This window comes from Myiozetetes cayanensis, unplaced genomic scaffold (genome assembly GCF_022539395.1).
Source record: "Myiozetetes cayanensis isolate MyiCay16 unplaced genomic scaffold, myiCay2020 scf9, whole genome shotgun sequence".
NCBI lineage: Eukaryota > Metazoa > Chordata > Aves > Passeriformes > Tyrannidae > Myiozetetes > Myiozetetes cayanensis.
In genome coordinates, this window is record NW_026088185.1 from 7,171,528 (window position 1) to 7,193,537 (window position 22,010).

At 37.9% G+C, this 22,010-nt stretch overlaps 1 protein-coding gene across 4 annotated transcripts in view; it reads right to left on the reverse strand.

Annotated features, from left to right (window-relative positions):
- Positions 1-22,010, reverse strand: part of HIBCH (3-hydroxyisobutyryl-CoA hydrolase) — a 39,646-nt gene that overhangs the window by 1,990 nt on the left and 15,646 nt on the right. For 3 of the 4 annotated variants that reach the window (XM_050340066.1, XM_050340068.1, XM_050340069.1), the window contains 7 exons: positions 17,331-17,409; positions 13,065-13,210; positions 12,177-12,263; positions 9,895-9,953; positions 9,042-9,123; positions 6,104-6,223; positions 4,909-4,942 (listed from right to left, as the gene is read on the reverse strand). In XM_050340066.1, coding sequence (XP_050196023.1) covers positions 4,909-4,942; positions 6,104-6,223; positions 9,042-9,123; positions 9,895-9,953; positions 12,177-12,263; positions 13,065-13,210; positions 17,331-17,409 — 607 coding nt within the window. Of the gene's footprint in view, positions 1-10; positions 2,217-4,908; positions 4,943-6,103; positions 6,224-9,041; positions 9,124-9,894; positions 9,954-12,176; positions 12,264-13,064; positions 13,211-17,330; positions 17,410-22,010 lie in introns of those variants that run through there. The other variant, XM_050340067.1, reaches the window with a different exon arrangement.

The following is a 22,010-nucleotide window of genomic DNA, read 5'->3' on the forward strand; positions in this document are numbered from 1 at the left end:
GTCAGGTGGAACAGAAAAACACCAAAGTTACCTGTAAACTTCCTCTAATTAAAATGAGTTAAGATTGCATCAAGACAGATCACTGCAGTGGTCACAGAGGGGAGAAAAATCAATGTGCTCTGGAGAAGGCAGAGTTTTTGTAACGTATATATTTCTACTCTTATAAAAAATCTTGAGTTGTGACCTGTCTAGAGGCATATCTGGGTGTTGCCTGAAGATACAAGGATCACTTCAGACGTATCCCAAGCTTTGAGGGAGCAGAGCTGAAATTCATGGTGTCTGTTAGACCTTCTACTCTTCCCTGATGCTTTTCCATGTGAACCTGGGAACTGTATTTACAATGCTCCTTTTGGACAAGGCCTTTCACACCTCTATGCAAAATCTGACTCTGGAGAGTGCAGGAGATGCCTCAAAGTGGTGTTAAATGCCTAAAGCTAATTTAAACACATTGTATATACTAGTAATAAAATAATTCATGATAAAAGAGCAAAGCAGAGTATCTTTGTGGGAAAACCAAGAATGTTTATTTGTAAATACCATAAGATACTGCAGACCAGTGTAGATTTAACTGTGACAATTTGAATAATCTGATTATATAGACTTTATGCTGTATCCTGGGAAATAGATCAGTGAATGAATCACATGTAAAAGTATAACAAGAAAATATCAATTCCAAAAAAACATTCCTTGTATCAGAGGAACAATGAAGACATGTCGGCAAGAACAGTTACCCTAATTTGTGTCTAAAAATGATCAATATTAATGGAATTCCAGAACATCCTTCCAATCACCTTTCAGGCTTTAAGATACCCACAAAGATTCTATGTTATTCAGAATGTGAAATTTTTATAATTTAAAAAATAACAGCTACAGGAGCTGTGGCTCTCTAGGATGCACTAACTGCTCAACATCCCTCCCAACACAAATTGCCTTCAGGTGAGTGATACCAGCAGCTGATTTGGAGATGCTCCTGTGTCCCGGGAGACCTCCTGACCAACACAGCCCACAGCACACAAGAGAGGATGGGCTGGAAGAAGAAGCACCTCTAAAGTGCTTCTGCTGAGAACAGACTTTGTTTGTTTGTTTTCTGACAAAGAGTTCAGAGTAGGATGGTTCTAAAGGCATGTAAATAGATGATGTTCATGGAGACCCCCAAGTTTGAAGAATAACAGCTTTTTTTTTTTTTGGTAAGTTGTCATGTCTTTCTAAACAAACTTTGTTCTTACTGAGTAAACTAGAAATAACCCTGATGAGAAATGTGTAAGGGGGTGGGATTTTAAGTTCAGTGAAAAGAATGCCTACCTAAAGACTGTGCCTTATCAAAACATGTGGCCTGTTTACCAGTTTTAAGTCAAAAATGTGACTTGAGAACTTCTCTTTAACTTTTCCATCTGTAACCAACACTTGAGAGTACTTAGAAAATAAATACCATTCAGATGACAACTGCACTGATTATTATTTTTGTAGCTGAAGACATACAGGCATCATAACTCTTTAGTTTATATTTTCAAAGAGAAAAGCAAATCAGAGCCCTACACCTGTTTACTTACTAATAGGGGACTAAGGACTCCCTAGCAAAAAATAAACACTAATTTTAAGAAGTAACCCATTATATAGATAGAAGCTGCAGTTCCCAGAGAACAGAACGCATGTGGGCAAATATTTAAAGGAAATTTCCTGCAGAAGAGTGATTTTACTATGTTATTCAACTGGGTAACTTGAAAAGCTGTGATCCTCCAAGTTAATTCTGAACATGGTGATGTGAAACCATTGATTGGTTTGGGTCAAAAGCCATAATTGTCCCACTGGTGTAGTACTTATCTACTGAGTTTCTTCAATTTTAGTTGAAGTTCACAATCTGGCCAAAATAAAGTGTTATCCACAAAAGCCAACACTTAGAGGAAAAAAGTCCATGTGAATGTTACTGCAGCTTCACCTCTGCCACGCTGTAGTAATTGCTGCTGGTTCTGCCCTCCAGGGAACTGCTGTCCCACCAAGTTCATCTTTCTTTGCATTTGTTTTACTCTGGTGGATAAATTGAACGCTCATAATGGTCTCTCCATTTAAGTCTTTAGTTCTTATAAGTTAAAAATTTGTCTTCTAGTAACATCATGAAAATATCCCCTTTCTGCATTAACTTCTGTGTTCGTATTTTTCCAGCTTGAGATGGATCACCACAGGAATGGAACAAAAATTCTGAAGACTTCTGAGGTAGGCTAAGGGAAGTTCATTAGTATAAAAGTAACTGAGCACAGACATTGTGTTAAGGGTTTTATTCTCGTGTTTTACCTTTTTAATAAAAATCTGTTCAGTAGCCATGACTTCGTCAGACTTCAGCTGGTGTTGTGTTGCTGAGCTTCCTTCAGCACAGTCAAAGCACTGATATTTCTAAGCACCTGAAGTTCTTTCTGCCTACTGCAGGGCCCTGGGGTGCCCAGGGTAGGGCTCACATCTGCCAGCTCTGCAGGAGAGGAGGCAGAAGCTGTACAGAAATAACATCTCTGCAGCATCAGCAATATGTAGGAGACCTTTACAGCTCCATTTCAAGTGCACGTTCCTGCACACTTAGGAGGGGAATTGAACAGATTTCTGTCCCTGAGATTTGCTGATAAGCTTGTATTTTCCCTGGATGTGTTAGAGCTCAGACACCAGAAATGGCCTCTTCTTAGGCAGTAAGAATTAAAAAACAGACCTATGCATTTCTTAGTTTACCTCTTATTCTACAAATCAAGGTAAAAAACTGATACCTATAATGTTCAAAGTCCACATTTACCATTATATAGAAAAATGCTGCTGAAATATGATTTATGTGGTTTATGCTTTAAGGCATATAAGCTTTTCTGTAATAGCTCCAGTCACAAGCATCATAAACAGGAAAGGACTGTTTGCCACAGCAGATTTTTAGGTTGCAAAAACTGGCTGAAAGAAAAATGAAATTCTGACCTCAGGTCAAAGCAGGTTTAAAAAGCTTTTAAACTACTTTCCTAGCATGCCTATTAAAATTATGGTTTGAAGCAGATAAAAGCTATTATTAGAGCCTGACCTTTGGCCATTGCTGCTGAAAAACAGTATTAAACTAAAATTTGGTTGTTTTAACTCATTATTTTGTGGTAGATCTTTTTGTGGTAGGCAGGGTCAACAGCTGGCTCTTAAATGCTTGTAATGTAATGCTTTAATAAAGAAAAAGCCACTATAAAACAAATTTATCACTTTTGTTCACTATGGTTGATCCTGTGAAGTATTTAATAATCTCACTTCCTATTAAAAAGGATGCTCAGCACGTTGTTGGATAATGATTTTTATGAAATCAGACCCAAATACAAAAATTATCTTGAGTCAGATTCTACACCCTCTTAAACAAGAGAAACAATTCTAAGACAGAAAACCTGAGAATATATGCAGTAAGCAGAGAACAAAAGTGCTTCAAGAACGAATTAGCAGGAGTAGTGGTATTCCCCTCAGTGCAGCTTGATCTCTGGTGGGTGGTTTTGTTTTTTTCCCTTCCCCTGAGACACCTACGCTTTTGCTACATCATCCTATGCAAAAGACAAGTTTCCCAACTGCTGCTCTTGCAGCTTCTTTCTTTACAAGCAGTTTGGGTATTTCCTGGCCATACTGAAAGGGTTTTTGCTTTTGTACTGTACCACAGTCCCAGATGGTTTCGTGACCTTCTGCCTTACAAGAAGGAATTCAGTTTGGTGTTCCTCTGACTCTCAAACTTTGAGTTTGCCGCTTCCTGAATGACTACATTTCAGCAGCTGATATGCCGATTTAGAAAATATCCTAGGAATAAGATTTCCTTGTCCCCATTACCGACACTGTGAAAACCACGTACTTCTTGATGTGTGTGGTAAATTCTTCAAAGAAGTCTCTGCTAGTAAGTGCTAAAGACTAATTAATTAAAATCAGAAACTTTTTCCATGCTGCACAAACCAACTTTGCTTCTCTCACCTCAGGCTATCTTTAATACAGTGTTACCAACAGCAAACACTCAAACACTAATACCCATTTCTCAAGTGGATTTTAAACTACCTTATAAAGATACATATGAAAAATGAGGAGGAGGTGATCATACGTACTTGAGTGAGTATATATCTCTGTGAATTAGAAGTCTGACCCAAAAGTTACCTGTCCAAGTGCCTTGTACTGTAAGCTCCTTGGAAAATCCTGTGCTTTATTTCATCTTGTACTGAATAGTACATAAATAATTGCTACCGTTCCTAACAGATGTGACTTTGGGTGTGACAAACTGCACAGTGAATCAGCAGTAGGATCAAGGACAGAATCGGAGTCTGTCCCGCCGATGAACTTGCTGAGCCACTGCTCTACCGTTACCTCTACTTACCTTGACCAATGCCTTAAAATGCTGAATTATTTAGCATTAAGTTTACAAATATACTTTTTTTAATCGTAAGACGCCGCTATACTGAGATATTTTGGACATGGGGGGGAAAGTAAGTCTCTGTTCTAATGCAAAGAGTTTTTTATGCAAAGAGTTGTTCTTGACTTTGAGTCTTAAACCATCTCATAGCTGGCTGAACCAGCAATGTGGCAACATTATTGTGGGCACAAACGATACATACAGCTACTCACTACTGTCAATGTTAAATATATTTTGAGCTTTCACAATGAAGTGGTGAAACCAGGTGGAGAAATAATGTTAGGAAACTGAGATTACACAAAGGAAACAAGACAGCTCTCGTCCTTTGAGCAAATAATAAATTTTGGCCATACAGGAATCCAATAAGCAAAAACTGTGGCAAGCTGGAAAGCGTTCTCTGGGGTGTTGCTGCATGCACTTAATCTAGTTTAGAGATTGCTACTTAACTAGTAATCTCCAAAGAAGCACCACAATAGTGAATTTGCATATTATTAAGTCTGAGAAATGTTTCTGGTGTGCATTCTTACCTGCTCGAACCCCTTCGTAGAAGTCTTGGCCTTTCTGAAAGATTATTTAAAAAAACAAAACACTTGTAACATGATAGATTCAATTTATCCCATCTTCCCCTACCCTGCTTCTGCTTGAAATGCAATTTCTCAAGATTCAGTTAAAACCTGCTTGTACTGATCTCTTCTAGGTTTTCTCTTTACTTCTTAAAGAGCTCTACATCTTGATTAAATGCAGCCACATCTCTTAAAATCAGCCTGTTGAGCTGTAGCTGATCACCCAGTGTTCCCACAGTGCAAGTCCTCTCTCTGTGTTGCATCTCTTTTCTAAAGAGCTTTGCGTGATGGGGGCTAAGGTGTGTCAGATCAGAAAATCCTCTGAGAAAAGCCCCTCTTCAGGAATTGTGATGTATTCTGCATACTTGGAACACTTTGCAGTTAAATGGAATCCTGAAAACATGCAGTTATTTTTTGGTAAAGGTACAAGTAACACTTAAAGTCCTAAGGATGCCTCACTAGCAGTGGAGCAACAATTCTAGTTTCAGGAAAGCTATGGCAAGGATACTGTCAAGCATTACAGCATATCAGAATTAGATAGATTTTTACTTCTAAGCATTTACTTTAATCACCACAAATCATTTAATCAGACATGTAGTACATACTTTAAAATGTGACAAGACTAAAAAGAAGGATGCCAGGGGGAAGCTTTGTAAGGTGTTTTTTTGGGTAATTCATTAGCAGCTCTGTTTTACTGAAGGGATCACTTTATTTTGTGTTATCCAAGTACTCAGTTCTTAGCACAAATACTACTAAAATCTATTGTTGTTTATAAAAAATTTATCACAGCGCTCCTGAAAGGCAGTGATAAACAACTACTCCCATGCTGCTGCTGGGAATTGAGGCACTGAGCACTAAGTAATTTAGATAGAAAATCTGTTCAAGAACACCAGTTTTAAAATTATGGTCCAAATACAAAACTATCCATATATATTTATATTCTCATAGCTTTTTAACAGAAGCCCTCTACCATTCCCATCTGACCATCATTAATGTAGTCTCCTTCAAACTGCATATAAAGCACACAAAGATGATACTGAAAATTAAAACCTATAAATTATGATGCCTTGATGTAATCTACATAAAACTCAGCCTCTGATAAACTGCTCCCCCCCACCCTGTGGCTGGCAAGGGACAAAGGCCACAGGTGCTTGCTCACCATGCATGCTTGGCTCAGTCTGTATTCCATCCTGAGTACCTCCTGCAAGCTCATGGAAGCTCCTTCTCTGAGCTGTCTGAGAGTCAACTTCAAGGATGTGGGTGACATCTTATTAAGAGTCTGGGGAAGACATTAACGGTATTTTTATTCTGTTCGATTTAGATGCATCTTAAAGTCTGCCACATTTTAAACCTTGTGAAGTAAATGATGGCACTCTTTTCCCCAAGCTCACTTGTGTGACACGTATTCCTCCTCCTCCCTCCCACCATGCTGTTACACTAAATGAACTACCTTCCATAAACTTTGATCAGCAAGATCTCTGGGATGTGTGCCATCACTCGTGGAAAGCCTAAAACTAGTGAGGTCACATCATTTTTTATCAAATTACTACTAACCAGAGAATCTAATGCAGTTTGAAAGCCATTTCCAAACAGTCTTTTGGCAAGTGAACATGGGTGTTACAAGCAATTATAGTTCACTTTTGAATATCATATTTATAGTCTAAATTGGTCTTAAGACGTTACTGATAGTGTAGCTGACATTAGTATTGCACAGCACTTCAGTTTTATTTGGTACAAAATAGCATAGTAAGGTAATAGTAGCGAGATTGGCAACAAACTTTAGGTAGTTGCTTTGTGAACCTCTGCAAAGACTAGACAATATTCAAAGAAGAAAATTTTGGAAGAAAAATAATAAAATAAATCAAATATAAATGCATATTTATCCAAGCTTCTTGTCTGGCATCAAGAGATACTGCAGTAATTTAGCCCTACGTTGCTTTGCTGATAGGAAGCCTGGAGGTCTTGCCTCCCTTCTTTTGACAGAACTACAGGCTATAAATATCACCCAACACACAGGATGTGTTTAAGGCACACAAACAAATGCTGTAAATCTTGTTCTCGTGATTATCCTTCGCTTACTAGCGTGCCAGTCAACAGTAGGGGGAAGTGGGGAGAAAGACAAAAACCCAGTTAAGAAAAAATAACTGACCTTTAAAGCTTTATGAGTTGTAGGGAAAAGGAGTAATTCTTATTGTTGCTCATCTTTTGTTCTTACTCTAAACAAGACTCTTCTTCCCTTTAAACCCAACTGATAGCTCTTTATCATTCACAGTACAACAGACATTTCCTGATAATTAGGACATTTTTGCCACTACTGAAAAGCAGCAGATGGTAAGATTTGCCTCTTTACATTATTTTCATTGCAGACACTAGGCTTCTTACCACAGACTGAAATGGCAGGTTTCCAGTCATCAACAGTAATGTTTTTTTCTGGCTCCCAATTACTCTTCATCCCTCTCCAGACACCAGCTGATGCAGCAGTGACCCATTTTGCCTAGTTAAGCTGGAAAATGTGCAACTGCTACACAAGCAGGAGGCTGTGCAATTTTGCCTTAAAAGCAGTGGTTCTGTGGTTCTGTTCGTTGCATGTTGACCACTGTGCTTGGGAGAGAAGCTGATCAAGAAAAGAGCCAGTGCTGGCTCCAAGTGCCAACAGTTCCTCAGTCTTGGTCAAGCTCTCTAACAATATCTTTCTGCAGATAAAGAAATCTGCTCCACCCTCTGTAGGTCTCAGATGGGTGGCAGCTCTTAACTGGACACCTTATTTCCTGTAATATGCTCTTGCTGGTTTTACCTTTCAACTGGGCCTTTCTACCTTTGAGTTTCACATTCTGTCACTTAAATTAGAAACTCCTTGCTCAGACCAGGCTAAAATGGTATGCACAGTACAGCCAGGTGGTTCCATGGGTGAAATGGCAATGGCAAGTTCTTTCTGGTCAAAGAAAGCACTGGAATGGGGAAGATCTGAAACCAGCACTTAAGGGAGCTGCTGGATGCACTAGACTAGTTATCTTGGCATATCAATGAGGCTGAAGGTGGAGGAGGTGCTGGTATAAATCAAGCTGAAGGAAGGGGAATAAGGCAAGAAAATGGGTAGGTGTAATTGCAGAAACATGAGTCACCAGTGTATCTATAAATAAACTCTCTGTACAAAAAGGAGGGGATTGGTGCTAAGGAACAAGCCTGAAAAAGAGACAGGATAGGCTGAAGTGGGGAGTACTAAAATGCAAAAGAGTCTTCATAGAAGTATTTGACATCTGATTCAGTCTCTTTCAGACCATCTTGGTTTTGTCATAATGATCCAAAAAGCTACAGGCTGAATTTACAATAGACTTGAATGCCAATAAGATACTATCAGAAGGTGACTGAATTAAGTGGCACTGGCTCAGTGGAGTCCCTTACAAGAATAATAGCAGGTATAGTGACTTTCTTTCAATATGTCACTTCCCTTACAATAGATGAAGATACCCATCTCTTAATTCAGTTTTTGGTTTTATAGATCTTTCACAGAAGAAATTAAGTATCTGATCCTACAATCTCACTTAATCCTACTGTTTAGCACTGAATGTATGCTGTCTGAAACTTGTCTGAAACATGTATTTGTTGACACTAATAAGTCTTGGATCTGCTAGAAAATGGGGGATTTGTTTTGTGGGGTTTTTTCCCACAAATTTCTGTATGGAGCAAAGCAATTAATACTAACACAGTCTTATTTCTTGAACACAACAGACAATTGTTTAGAAGCTTTGGTCAACTCCAAGGACATTCATTTATGAATCACATGAAAGAAAAAAGCTGCTATAAAGTCCTCTGAAGAAGCAACAAAACAGCCATTTTTTTTGTTCAGGAATTTAAAAAAAAATCAGTTACACATGACGTGGTTTTGTCCTGTGTGGTTTTACAGAAGAATACTCTTATCTGAATAGCACTACTGAGAATCCCTCAGGACAATATGTGAGAACCTGAGGATCTCAGTCCAGTGTCCTATTGGTGTTATGCAGTATTTATTTTAATAGGATGAATAAAGCCTGCCCCACGATAAGAAAATACACACCCAAACTTAAAATTTTTAACAAAAATAATATAGAAGACATTACCTCTAGCTGCTTAATGGCAAAAGGAGAGCCATCTTGCTTTAATTTTTTGACAATTTCTTCCATACTATTCGCTGAAAAAATACTATAAGAAAAATAAATTAGTCCATGAACTGCCTCAGCCTTCTATTTACCTATGAAGGGTGAGTAACACTGACATTAGAAACAGTGTAACCAGTTGATTTGGCTTTTAACAATGTGGTCTATGTTGTTCCCTTTCAAGTAACTTGCTTTTCAGGCATCTCCTCTCCCTTTACAATCTCTAGTGTTTCAATAAACCTCACTGACAAACTGTTATTTATCTATAAACTTCAGTTACTACCATCAGTCTTATCTGTATTTTTATAGCACATCAAGTCCTTAGCCATTAGCTCCATTCTACTGGTTTGGTGTCAATATCTTTTGTCTCTAAACTGAGTTACTGCCATCCTTCTTCAAGAGTTTCAGCTGTTTCTTGTCACTCACTTATTTCTCCTTCCTTTACTGATACTCAAAAGTTCCAAGCAGTGGTAGAAATGGCCTTAAACCAATGAGTATAAATGTGCTATGTAATGTTCCCCATTAAACTTGTCAATTTCTCTCACAAATCCCCATCCAATTTCTATAGAAAATGTTCATTTTAATATGCCATATGGTGGTTGCTTAATATAACAGTGTATGACTCAGGCAAATATGCTCAAGTACTTAATGCACTGATAAGTGAAATATTTAATGAGCTTCAGATAAAGCTCTCTAAAGACAAACCAGTTATTTAAACTTAGATGTCGTTTCTCTCACCTTATCTGCACAATACTGTTACTTGATTTAACTATCTCTATCCACAATAATAAGAAACGAAAGAAAGATTGTTAAATACCTGTTAATCTTCTCCATGTGTTCATCGAGTACAAACTTCTTTTCTTGATCAACTGTGCACTATTTAAAAAGCAAATACCTGGTTATTTTAGACTGAAAATGTTACCAGTACTGAAAAATTTCAATGCTGTTACAGAATTATCATAAATTAACAGTTAATATTCATAAGACAGTGACATTTTTAATGAATTACAGTTTTGCAGTGTGCATAAATGAAATTGTCACTTTATCCTGTGAATGTTAAAGATGTTGCCTCATAATGCAGTAGTGCTTGCTCTGAGCTACTATGTATGCATATTTGACTGGGTGGTTATCTTTTACACAAGTAATTCTGATTATTCTATCAAAACATTTCTATAAAATACACTAAGAAAGTCAGTATAGACAAATCTACCCAAAAACCTGAGATTGTTTAAAAAAAAAAGCTTCATTTTCTCTAAAAATATTCAGGTATATGTTTAGGCTTTTTTAATGAAAAAAAAAAAAAAAAGGCATTTCTCTTCCTTATCTTTTCTATGTCATTTTACAAAGTTTAATTTAGACAGCTACAGTGTGTGAAAGATCCATTGGCCTTATGTGGAAAGGCTGTCAAATGTTTCACATCTTCACATTAAGGGGTTTAGGACATAAGCAGATGTTTCAGGACCAGCAGCTGAAGCTGAGAAAGGTTCCCTGTCATTTCAGCTCTGATAACTAAAAATACACAGCCTCCCTTTCCATATTCTGCAACATATAATCACTCCTATTTCATAGCTTTCTATTTTGTCAGAATAATCAGTACTGCTAGGTTAATTAGCTTATCCCATTTATTTTTCTAATTAACCTTAATATATTAACTTAGTAATTCCAAATAAAAATAACAAGAGTAGACACTCCTCATTTTAAAGCCAAACAAACTAGTTAAAAACTAGTTAAAACAGGAAGTTTTATTTCTAATGAAATAAAATTACAATGCACATCAAAGCAGTTAAAATAGGCCCTGATTGTACAGCCAAAAACTTTTATTTTTATGCTCCTTTTTACACAGGGCAAACACAAATACTAATTATGTATTATAATAATAATAATGGCCAGTCTTCGCGAGTGAAGATCCGGGGAAGGTCTTTACACCTTCCAGCCTGCGCATTGGATTTTTTAGGTGAGACACAGTGTGCGCGGAACTGAGCCCACCCTTTAATCCTAAGGTTCATCTGCCGGGGCCAAGCGAGCTTGGACGGTGGCAGCGAGGTCCTTAGGACGCAGATGGGTTGCCTTTTTAAGGGCTGACGAGCTCCATCTGCCCGGGAGTGGCCCTGACCGGGAATCGAATCCGGGCCTCGGCAGTGAAAGCGCCGCACCCTTAACCACTAGACCACCAGGGGCTCCTAATTATGTATTAATACAGTCATAATCACCTTCAAAATCACAACAGAGCACCATGTATGGGTTAGTCCATTGGGAAAATAGCATCTTTCTCCCCCTGCAAATACTGCTTTCAGGTGCTTTTCCTACGGTGTATCTGCCAATACTTATCCTATTGATAACTGCTGTGCTTATTCAGTCTTTCAGTTGTCTCAAGGTTACAAACATCTAAAATAGTTGAGAAGTCAAAGGAACAACTTGAGCCTTTAAATTCAAGGCTTCAAATCTGGACTGCAGATGGTCTGCATCAAAATAATGCTAAAATTTATGCCACGTGCATCAAGCTAGCAAGACATTTTTCAGGTTGATGTAGAGAAATTTTCTGGGATGGAAATATAGCATCCATTTCCAAGTGAACGGTGCAGCATTTAATGGGCAGAATAACTCCTGCAACCTCTGGGTTAGGCCAGTAGTTCTACCCTTGTCGTTTCCATTTGTCAGAATCCCTGAATTTCAGGGTAACTCCCCAGATCACATCTGTCATCATGTACCACCTCCAGTCTGCTCATGGCTATCTATTTTGCCTTCTGCAAAGTGTGCTAGAAGTCCAAGAATAACAGGGTGAAAATTAAGCAGCAATGTATTTTCTGCCTCATCATGCTACTGGCTGGAAACTGAAGTACACACAGAGAGAGGGAGCTGATCACAGCAGGAATTTCTGGAGTATCCAAATGAATAAAAGGTGAAGAAAGACTTTTCAATTCTGATTTTGACCACTGTAGGCACTAGTGCTACGAATTAGTGTTTTATAAAGGTCAAAGAGTTTGGAAAGCCATTATTTTCAACCGTAAAAAAAAAAAAAATTATCAGTAGCACAGATAAAAACAGAATGTCCTTATATATATAACAATTTTGCTTGATTTCAATAACTGATCAGATTACCTTCTTGTGGTAGGAGTTCAGTAAGTCTGCTATATTGTCTTTTGAAGGTGATTTCAGTGCTACCAGGTCTTTTTCTAAGGCAGGTAGCTATTAAAAATAAGATTTAATTACAAGTAAGTAAAACAAAATCTTCTACTTGAATTATTACTGTTATGGTAATACACTACTGGTAATAGCAGTATGTATGTACATAAACACTCCCCTCACCCTCCCCAACTTTCTGACAGATCTTAAAGAGGTACAAAGCAAACAATACAAGGAGCCAGAGTTCATTTTTCAGTGTTGAACCATCTGGATTTAAGGAGTGTGGCAACAATGCTCCTCAAAGCAGTATTTTGCCAGCTCCACAATGACAGTCACGAGTCTTCGTGCAGAGAAGGAAAGCAAATCATTGTTTCTCCTTCATTTAAGTCCACACCAGTTACTGGACCATTTTGACTCTGACTTTATGAAACATACTGATTTTTACCCTTCCTTATAGGCACTGTAAGAAACAAATGCCTGTTAAGCAGACTGATAAAAAACACATTCATTTAATGGGTTTTTACCTTGACTGAAAACTTAGCAGTTGTATAAATCTCTATTGTCTTGAACTGTACAATTTTGTAGGCAACTTCCATTATGCTGAGTAGATCATGCCCTTCCAACAGCAGAACTGTGAAGACAGCAACATTTGCTCCTTCTTCCAAGCAAAGCTGTCACTATCTGGCAAGTGTTAGAATGACAGCTTGAGAGCATCTTCCCACCCCTGTTCACAGGGCACAGCCAGCTCATATAACTGTGCTGCTGCAGACACTCAAGTTGGTAACAGTATATTGGGGTGCTAAAACCTCAGAGCTGTCACTGTGGTTGTGGGCTGTGCCCCTGCCAGCACTGTCAGCACCTTACCTTTTCGGATTCCAAGAAATGTGTAGCGATGCCAGCTTTTAGTACGTCTCTTCCTTTCAGCCTGCATCCTGTCAGTGCCAGGTAATAGCCAAGCTTCCCTGAGAGCCTTGGCAAGAAATACCCTCCACCTACATCAGGAAACAGGCCTGTAACAGACAACACAAAACAAAAGTGACGGGAGAACAACTTGTTCTAATCATTGCTTAGCAGGTATCTCTTCTTGTCTCACTTTCATCTCCCTGACAGGCACAGAACCTTGCTCAAGTTTCTCCTTGACTTGGTTTGACATTTCTCTGTCATCAAATCCCTTCCTAAAAGCAAGCTCTTGAACACCTTCCAAACTGCATCCTTTCCTTTATACTAGCACATACTTTACAAATATCTACCAAAAAATAGTATTTATTCTATTTGCCAACAACTTGAGATATTTTTAGGTGCTTGAAAAATCAAGTGTGTTCTCAGCAAAGAAACAGAAGCGATACAAAGAATTGTGAAATAATTTGTGCAAACTCAAACTGGATGCTGCTTTTTCTCTGAAATCATTTATTATGGTAAAAATATCAAATAGCGATGAAGTTCCTCTTGCACAGCTTAGCTTGAACAATTTTTGGGGCTGAGAATTCAATAATAGATCAAAAATATTGCCAGGGTCTTCCTGAAGGTGGCTCCCAAGAGACAATGTGATACCTGGCTCTTTGACAAGCCTATGACTAAGCTGAAAGTAAAAAAATAGTATTAAACTCTCCAACTTAGTGATTGTCTTACATTTATATATTTTTTAAATCAACAAATTAGGACGATTTTTTTTTTAAATTTAAAGTATGAATAAAATTTTAAATATTTTTAAAAGTTGTAATTGAAAGATATCTACCTTCTGTTTATATACATTCATCACCAAAACAAATTCAGACACTTTTTGTAACATACTTGAGAAAATTTTAGCTTAACTGTATCAGTTTCAGAAATCTGAATGGATAGAAGCAGTGTCCAGTTACTACTTTGATATCATCACCAATGGTGCATTCATGACACTGAAAGTCTTTTGAAGAAATGAAAGGTGTGGTGGTGTTTTTTCACTGTGAGAGAAAAATGAAAAAACAAAAACGAAAACAAATGAAAAAGAATACAAATGAGCAACAGGAAACTCATGAACACTTGCCAAAGCAGAGATATTAACTGGGAAAATGCAGATGTATCTAAGGAGTTTGAATGGGGTTCTGATAGAAGGTGGTAATTTTTCCCTCACAAGTAATTGCTTTCAGTCACAAAAAGAATCAATGTATGTATTATGGACAAGACCCTATCACAGGTATTTTAAGATGTGAGAAATCAGTGATCCTGGAATAGTCCTCCCCCTGGGATAGAATCAAGGGGAGGCTTCCTTCAGACAGCTGCTCTTCAGTGTTTTCCTCTTAATGATCTTAATATTGAACCCATCCCTCAGCTTCTCTTCTGATTCCCTCCCTTTGCTCTGCTGCTCCTCATACAATGAAAAGATGGTTTTAGGAGTCACTTCCTATCAGTTAGAGTTGTAGTATTCTACTCCCACTGATGTGTGTGCTGTCATTAATGGGTTAATTCCTCATCCCAGAGGCTGAGACACACAGCTCTTCTCCTGAAATGCTGAATGCCTTGCTGACATACTTTAAAAGCCCAATTAACCCCAATTCATCACTCACCTTCTTTTTCATCTGTACTCCCATTCTCAATAGTCTGCTCTACATTTTACATTCTCATTTTGAGCCATCAAACACTGATGCCAAGATTTTATTTAGTTTTATGTTTCTATTCATCTGTCTCCCCTTGGGTAGCCTACTACTGAAAAAAAAATTCCTCATTTCAAAGTGAAACCTGACTTAAAAATGCCCTCCAGAGTAAAAAGGCAATTACATTCTTCTCTCCATTCACCAGAACTGCAACAGCAACAATCTTTCTTGGTTTTGCTGTAATTAAATTAGAATAATATCGATGCTAGACCACTGTTCTCCCCATGCCCCAGTAAAATTTTAGAGGAAAAGACATCTTCCTACTGGGATCCATAGTGCCCTTCCACTTGACTGTATCCATTCTAAATAAACTGTGAAGTTGATTAACTTAAGTTGCTTTAGAGGCAAATAAACCTAAATTGAATGAAGGTTTAATTATTAAGGAATTTACAACCAGGATTAGTGAAGATGTAACTAATACACTTTAAACTTACTTGGTTGCATAAACATAGTCTGCTACAGCTTCTGTATCTTTTTCAATGTCCCTGTCTTCCATTTTTCTTATAATTTTACTCCTCTTGTCCATGTTCTACATATTTCTCTTAATCCTCTCAGCAAGGCTTCCCATATGTTTCTCCTTGCTACTGGGGTTCCCTTAATGTGTTCCATTTCCTTGGATAGTATTTACCAATTACTTCTCAAATTCCTACTTAAATAAGAGCTGTGCTAGTGCTGGACTGACCAGGCTATAAGCCTATGCCTGTGGTGCTGACCTGCAGTCTGTGCTCTTTGCTGTAATCCCAGAGGTGCAACTCTGCACTTGCCAAGCATGAAATAAAGGCAGGGCTACTACATTCTTACCTTGTCTGCAGAGGGGGTTGGAAATTTATTAGTAAATGACTTCTAGAAAGCTAAAAACTTAGGAGGGACATACACAAAAGTATCCATTATTAATATAACATTATCTCAAAGCCCACCTCTTACAATGTACTTCCATCTTTTGTTCTTCCCACCATTAGTTTTTCCACACCCTCCCACACCTAAGCTGCTTTGTATTATCTGTGTCAAACTCCTACAATCTACAACTGCCTTTTCTTTCTGTTTGCAAAGTGGCATATTTATCTCTATCCTTTTATTTACAGTGGTGTATAAATGCAGAATAATTGTGTGAAAATGTAGCAGCTGAATGAATGCTTTGTTTTCATTTCACACCAAAGGTGTCATGCCTACTGAAATAAGTGAACACATGAAACAATCAATTAATCCAGTGTCTAGAGAGCTAGACATTTTAAGAGTACACACAGTGATCAAAAGAGCTAAGCCTTTAAATCCAAACAGATTTCAGTGGGTTTACTTCTAATTTATCCTAAAAGGGGGGTTAATTACTTTCTTTCCTAAGCAAGTTCTAAGCTTTTCCTTTACATGTCTTCACAGTTTATTTTTGTTTAAATTAGTCCTTGGCAACACAAGAAATGTATGTAAAGAACAGAATTTTTGTTAATATAAAACTACTCATATCTTTACCTTTGAAGAAGAAAGTGAAGGTACTTATATTATTAGCATATTTTTATGTGTCAAAGAACTCTGTTTAGTTTTTTAAAAAAAAGGAATACAAACTGTTTCCTTCAAATGGCTTTCATGTACAATAACTGATTATGAAATTCAGAGTTTAGCAAATTCATGTTGTATTAATGCTTAAGGTATTTAGTTTACCGAGTTTTCCTTCAGCATAACAAAACATTGGGAGGCCCACAATAGCTTTTGCTTTTCTCATCCCAAATTTGCTTGTTCAGAAAAATTACACTAGATTTACCAGCCAGCAGGAATTGCTCTGGTACTTTTTTTTCAGGAGTTAAAATGATAATGAGCTTCCTTATATTGGGTGGTTTATTATGCTTTATTTCCCTTGACACTTGCATCAGGAGGGTTTACTTTAATCTGACTGACTTTTCTTGAGCCATACCTCCATCTTCATGTAGCTCTGAGATACATTTTCTTTTGTACATCTCAGAGCTGACAAAAAAACTGTAGGCTCAAAAGATCAGAAAACACAACAGGTGCACGTTGCTGTTAAAAAAACCCAGACAATACTGAAGACACTGTGATCTCACCTAGACACAACCTCTGCACAACTGTAATGGGTCTACATTAATAATCTACAAGAAAAGCTGGAATTCCAAAATCTGTCTCATCAACACTGCAGAGCAGCTGTGTAGTACAGGCAGTTTGACTCACAGAGTCCCCAAGGTAAAGCTGAAACGGCTGCACTGGGATCTTCAGACTTTATCTGCCTACATCTGTAGCAAAGACTTAGTTACTTGGATCTGCTTCTAAAATATTGTATCCTGACAGCCTTTGCATCAGTCTAGACAGGTAGGAACCTTAATGATCGAAGCCCAGAACATAGGAAAGTTTCTGTTAATTTAATAGAAAATACTTGCCATATATGGTCATCTCCAATTCCCTTTTAAAATTCTTCCATGACCACCACAGCTTTGAGTCAAAGACATTTCATCCTGATTAGAGGTATTAACACGTGACAATCTGTTAAAATACTCACCTATTGCTGTTTCTGGCATTGCAAAAAGTGTCTTTTCTGTAGCAACTCGAAAATGTCCATGAACTGAGATGCCAACTCCCTGTGCACGGAGCAAAGGACACAGTTATAAAACTACTGTTACCAGTAATCATAACCCTATGTAACACAGCTCTTACTTTGCTCTACAATTTAAATAACAGTAGATTGAGCACGTGCATCTCAACAAAACATTAAAAGGCCTTTCACGGTTGAAGCACTAACAAAGCATCGTATTACCTTTATGATTTGGCTGAAATAGCATTCTGTGCTTTGAAAGACTGATGACTCACACAGAGATTACCTTGAAAAACCCTCGGGTGACAGTAACAGAAATGGGTGACCCTGTTATCTCCATTAGACTACTATGGGAGCTGGTATCCCTTTGCTGATGTCACTCCATCTGTAGTTTTTGCACGTACCTCAAATCATCGACAAAAAAAAAAAGCCAATACATGAATTGTACAGATTTGTCATTCTAATATTTCTAAAAGAAATAATAATTAACTATTTTTCTAATGTCATAATTATAATGAATAATGGCCAGTCTTCGCGAGCGAAGATCCGGGGAAGGTCTTTACACCTTCCAGCCTGCGCACTGGATTTTTTAGGTGAGACACAGTGTGCGCGGAACTGAGCCCACCCTTTAATCCTAAGGTTCATCTGCCGGGGCCAAGCGAGCTTGGACAGTGGCAGCGAGGTCCTCAGGACGTAGATGGATTGCCTACAGGGCTAACGAGCTCCATCTGCCGGGGAGTGTCCCTGACCGGGAATCGAACCCTGGCCTCGGCGGTGACAGCGCCGTGCCCTTAACCACTAGACCACCAGGGGCTCCCAATGTGATAATTACCTGTATTATAAATACAGAATTAAGCAGGAAAAGCCTTTAGCATTACTGATTAAAATTCAAAGTATGTGGTTAGGAACTCACTGGTTAACCTGGGCACTCGTGTTCATCAAATCAGAAATGGAATTCACATTATTAAGTATCCAGCCTTCTTCTCTAGCAGCCTGTCCTGATGAGACACTTCCCTCAAAAGCAGAAGAGTTTCTGGTGTTGTCTATCACATGTTTTCTGATTTAGGCAGGGAACAGCAGCAAGGCCCAATACAAATCAGGCTTGTACTGGCTGGAAACTTCTTTTTTTTTTCACTGACAGCTGAATGTTTGAACTTTGTAAAGGATACTCAAAGAATGAGACTAGAGGTTAAGGTGAATTAAGAAATGGACAAGCAACCAATTCAAAGTACTGGGCTGCTTTTGGCTGGGATAGAGATGATTGTCTTCACAGTAGCTCCTTCGTAGTATGGGGCTGTGTTTTGGATTCTGCTGAAAGCAGTGTTGATAATATGGAGATGGTTTTGTTATTACCGAGCAGCACTTGCCGAGGGTCAAGGCCTTTTCTGATTCCCACCTCACCAGCAAGGGGGCTGGGCGTGTACAAGAAGTTGGGAGGGGACACAGCTGGGACAGCTGACCCCAAGTGACCCAAGAGATATTCCACACCCTATGGCACCATGCTCAGCACATAAAGCAGGGGGAAAAGAGGAGGAAGGGGGAATGTTTGGAGTGATGGTGTTTGTCTTCCCAAGTCATCATTATGTGTGATGGCTGGAGATGGCTGAACACTGGGAAGCAGTGAATTAATTCCTTGTTTTGCTTTGCTTGTGTGGGTGGCTGTTGCTTTACCTGTTAAACTGCCTTTATCTCAACCCATGAGGTTTTTCACTTTTACCCTTCCCATTCTCTCCCAATCCTGCTGGTGGGGGAGTGAGCGAGAGGCTCTGTGGGGTTGAGTTGCCAGCTGGTTAAACCATGACAACTACCTTTCTGTAGGGTTTATCTATGAATGAATTAAAAACATAGATAAGAGCAGAAATGGTGGTCTGACAGTGTATTACAGGACACAAATTAGCCATGAAGGGGTTTGGTTACAAATTACAGATTTATTACTACGTGGATATTAAGATATTAATCTTAAAAACGTCAGGGAACTCAGCTATTAGACTCAGCACACCTCAAGGAGGCACATAATTTTATAGGCAGTTTAATCTGAATTTCTCAACAAGCTTATGAAAAAGCACTTTGAGTATCTGAATTTTACTTACCATGCCCACAATTGCCTACTCAGTGCTGCATTTCAAAAGTTATTATGCATATTATGCATATTATGCCTGTAGAAAATTTATCATTTATTTCCTTTTTTTTTCCCATGACAAATAGAGAACTTAATACTAAGTATTTTTCTAATGAAAAACAAGGTTCAAAATACTGATAGATGGAGAAATGGAATAGAGTCACTATAAATCTTACAAGTTAAGTTGTGGCCAGAGGGTTGTATTACCTTAAATTGAGAATGACCCCACAATAGTAAACCAGAGAATTCATCATATTAAGGAAGTTAAGAAATTTAGGGCCATCACAACAGAGAATTGTACAGAGCAAAATAAATATTCTCTTCCTGAATTATATATGTAAACATCTGTTCACATACAGAAAAATATACCTGTGTCACAGCAAAACCACACATCACACTTGTCTACTTACTAAATAACCTAACTCAGACGGTGAAGGAAAGACTGCATAGGAAAGCTTAAGTGTCAGAATAAAAGAAACACAAACAGAAAAGGAATGTTGCTTGCATCACCTTCACTAGGCTGATAAAGAATTTTTAGCTGTTCAAGCTAGAACACTTTTCTGATAATACCAATATTGATACTGTCTGCAATAAAAGTACTGTTGTAACAGTTCCATCCAGTGACAACACTCATTTTTAACTGCATGAGAATACAGTTCCTAGTAGGGCCAGAGCCACAAAGGAAATGTGGCAATCGACAAACAAACTGAGCATAAGACAACAAAGGGCAAATATATCTGCATACAGATGTGACAGAATGGCCAAAGTGCAGTAGAAATGTTTTCCAAAGCATTAGTTGGCACAGTAACTGAGTGGAGTTGATTTAGGAAGCAGCAGGAGCTTATAGCTATGTTAGATCAAAAATTATGGATGTAAGAGCATTACACTCTGCATCCGGACACAACAAATCTTAAACTGAATCAAAATTAATCTTCGTTCATCATTAATGTTATGGACCACTCCAAAGAGTATAATCCATTTTTATTTGGAGATACCAACAGACAAGACAACATAGTGAACCAGAGCAGTGCAATGTAACAGATCAATCTGGACCTAGAGTATCATTTTCTTTGGCTGATGACGTGTAAATCAATTCTGTGCAAGTATTTAAAAAAAAATCATTAAAAACCAGTGGGGTTTGTGAACTTTTCTATCATTGGGTGTTGTATTTTAAAACATAAAATATTAGTGTAATATGATTTAAATATAAAATATTAATTTCCATATACAGATTACATATTAGAGATTCTGAGTACAAATTCCTACAGACACACAGAAGCACAATGAGTTGACTGGAAACAGATTATCTGTAATAATACCTGATGTTTCAGTCTTGTTCTTCTGACCCCTAATTATTTAAACAAACTTAATCCAACTACTTTAATAGTAATCATTTAGGTCAGCTTCTTCTTAAAGTGAAATTTTGGGGAAAAATACGTAGGCCATTCTGTGCACCAAGGCTGTCAACAGTGAATGTCTTTTGTCAACAGAATTTATACTGAATTTTTAAAAGTCCTGGTTTGACTTTCTGCTACCAGCCCGAATTTATCAGTGATCTCAAACTGGTTTTACTAGGGTAGTTATCATAATCTGCACAACCTTTTATGGACACAAGACTTGTGCTGCAACAGAAAGACAACATAAGATATAAGACCTAGATCTGAAAAGCCCATCACAAAAATAATTCATTATTAGCAAGTGCAACTTTTTATACTGTTAAATTCGAAAACATTCTTTCTATCTCAATGTTGTTTCCCTATGCGTAACTAGCCATGTGTGTTCAGAAAAAGACAGTAAGTTTGGTGATTTTATTGTTTCTAAAGTTCTGAAAGACAGCTCTATCCCTTTGTTCTTCTGTACCACCTAAAAAATGTAAATATTGCCAAGAAATCTCTGTGTCCAACTCATGACATCCTAATGTCTGCAGGAAGGGCAGACAGGTGGGAGGGAACCTGTTTCAGCAACTTGCATCAGTGCATAACTGAGCTTTTAGGTTTTATCTTAAAAATGAAGAAATATTTATTGTTCTTAATGACAGGCACGTGCAATAGAACTTTGTTTAAACAGCGGCACAGTTATTTGGGATGACAGGAGTGAACTGAGGGGATTTTGTAATGATGCTCTATTTCTCTGGAGAAAGTGCTTAGAAAAAGTGTAAGACTGATTAAAACTAACTCAAGGAGAAAATGAGCATTCAAATTCTTCTGGAATTAAGAAAAATGAACAGAAATATGAAAGGATGGAGAAGCAGGCAAAGATAATTCTCTTCAGAACTTTTATTCCTGGATCTATAATAAAGGGAAGGAGAGGGAAATAATGAGATAACTCTCAATATGTGACTAGGCATGTACACGAAGGTCTAGAATTAGAGAGAAATAGTGGAATTTTTAGCAAGAAATAGTCTGGTTGTTTCTGGAAAGAGCAAATCTGTTTAGAAGCCAGCAAAAATCTCACTTATTGTAGAGCTGGAAGAGGGAAGGGTTTTCCTTACTGTACCAATACTGACCCATAACATAAAATACTTGTTT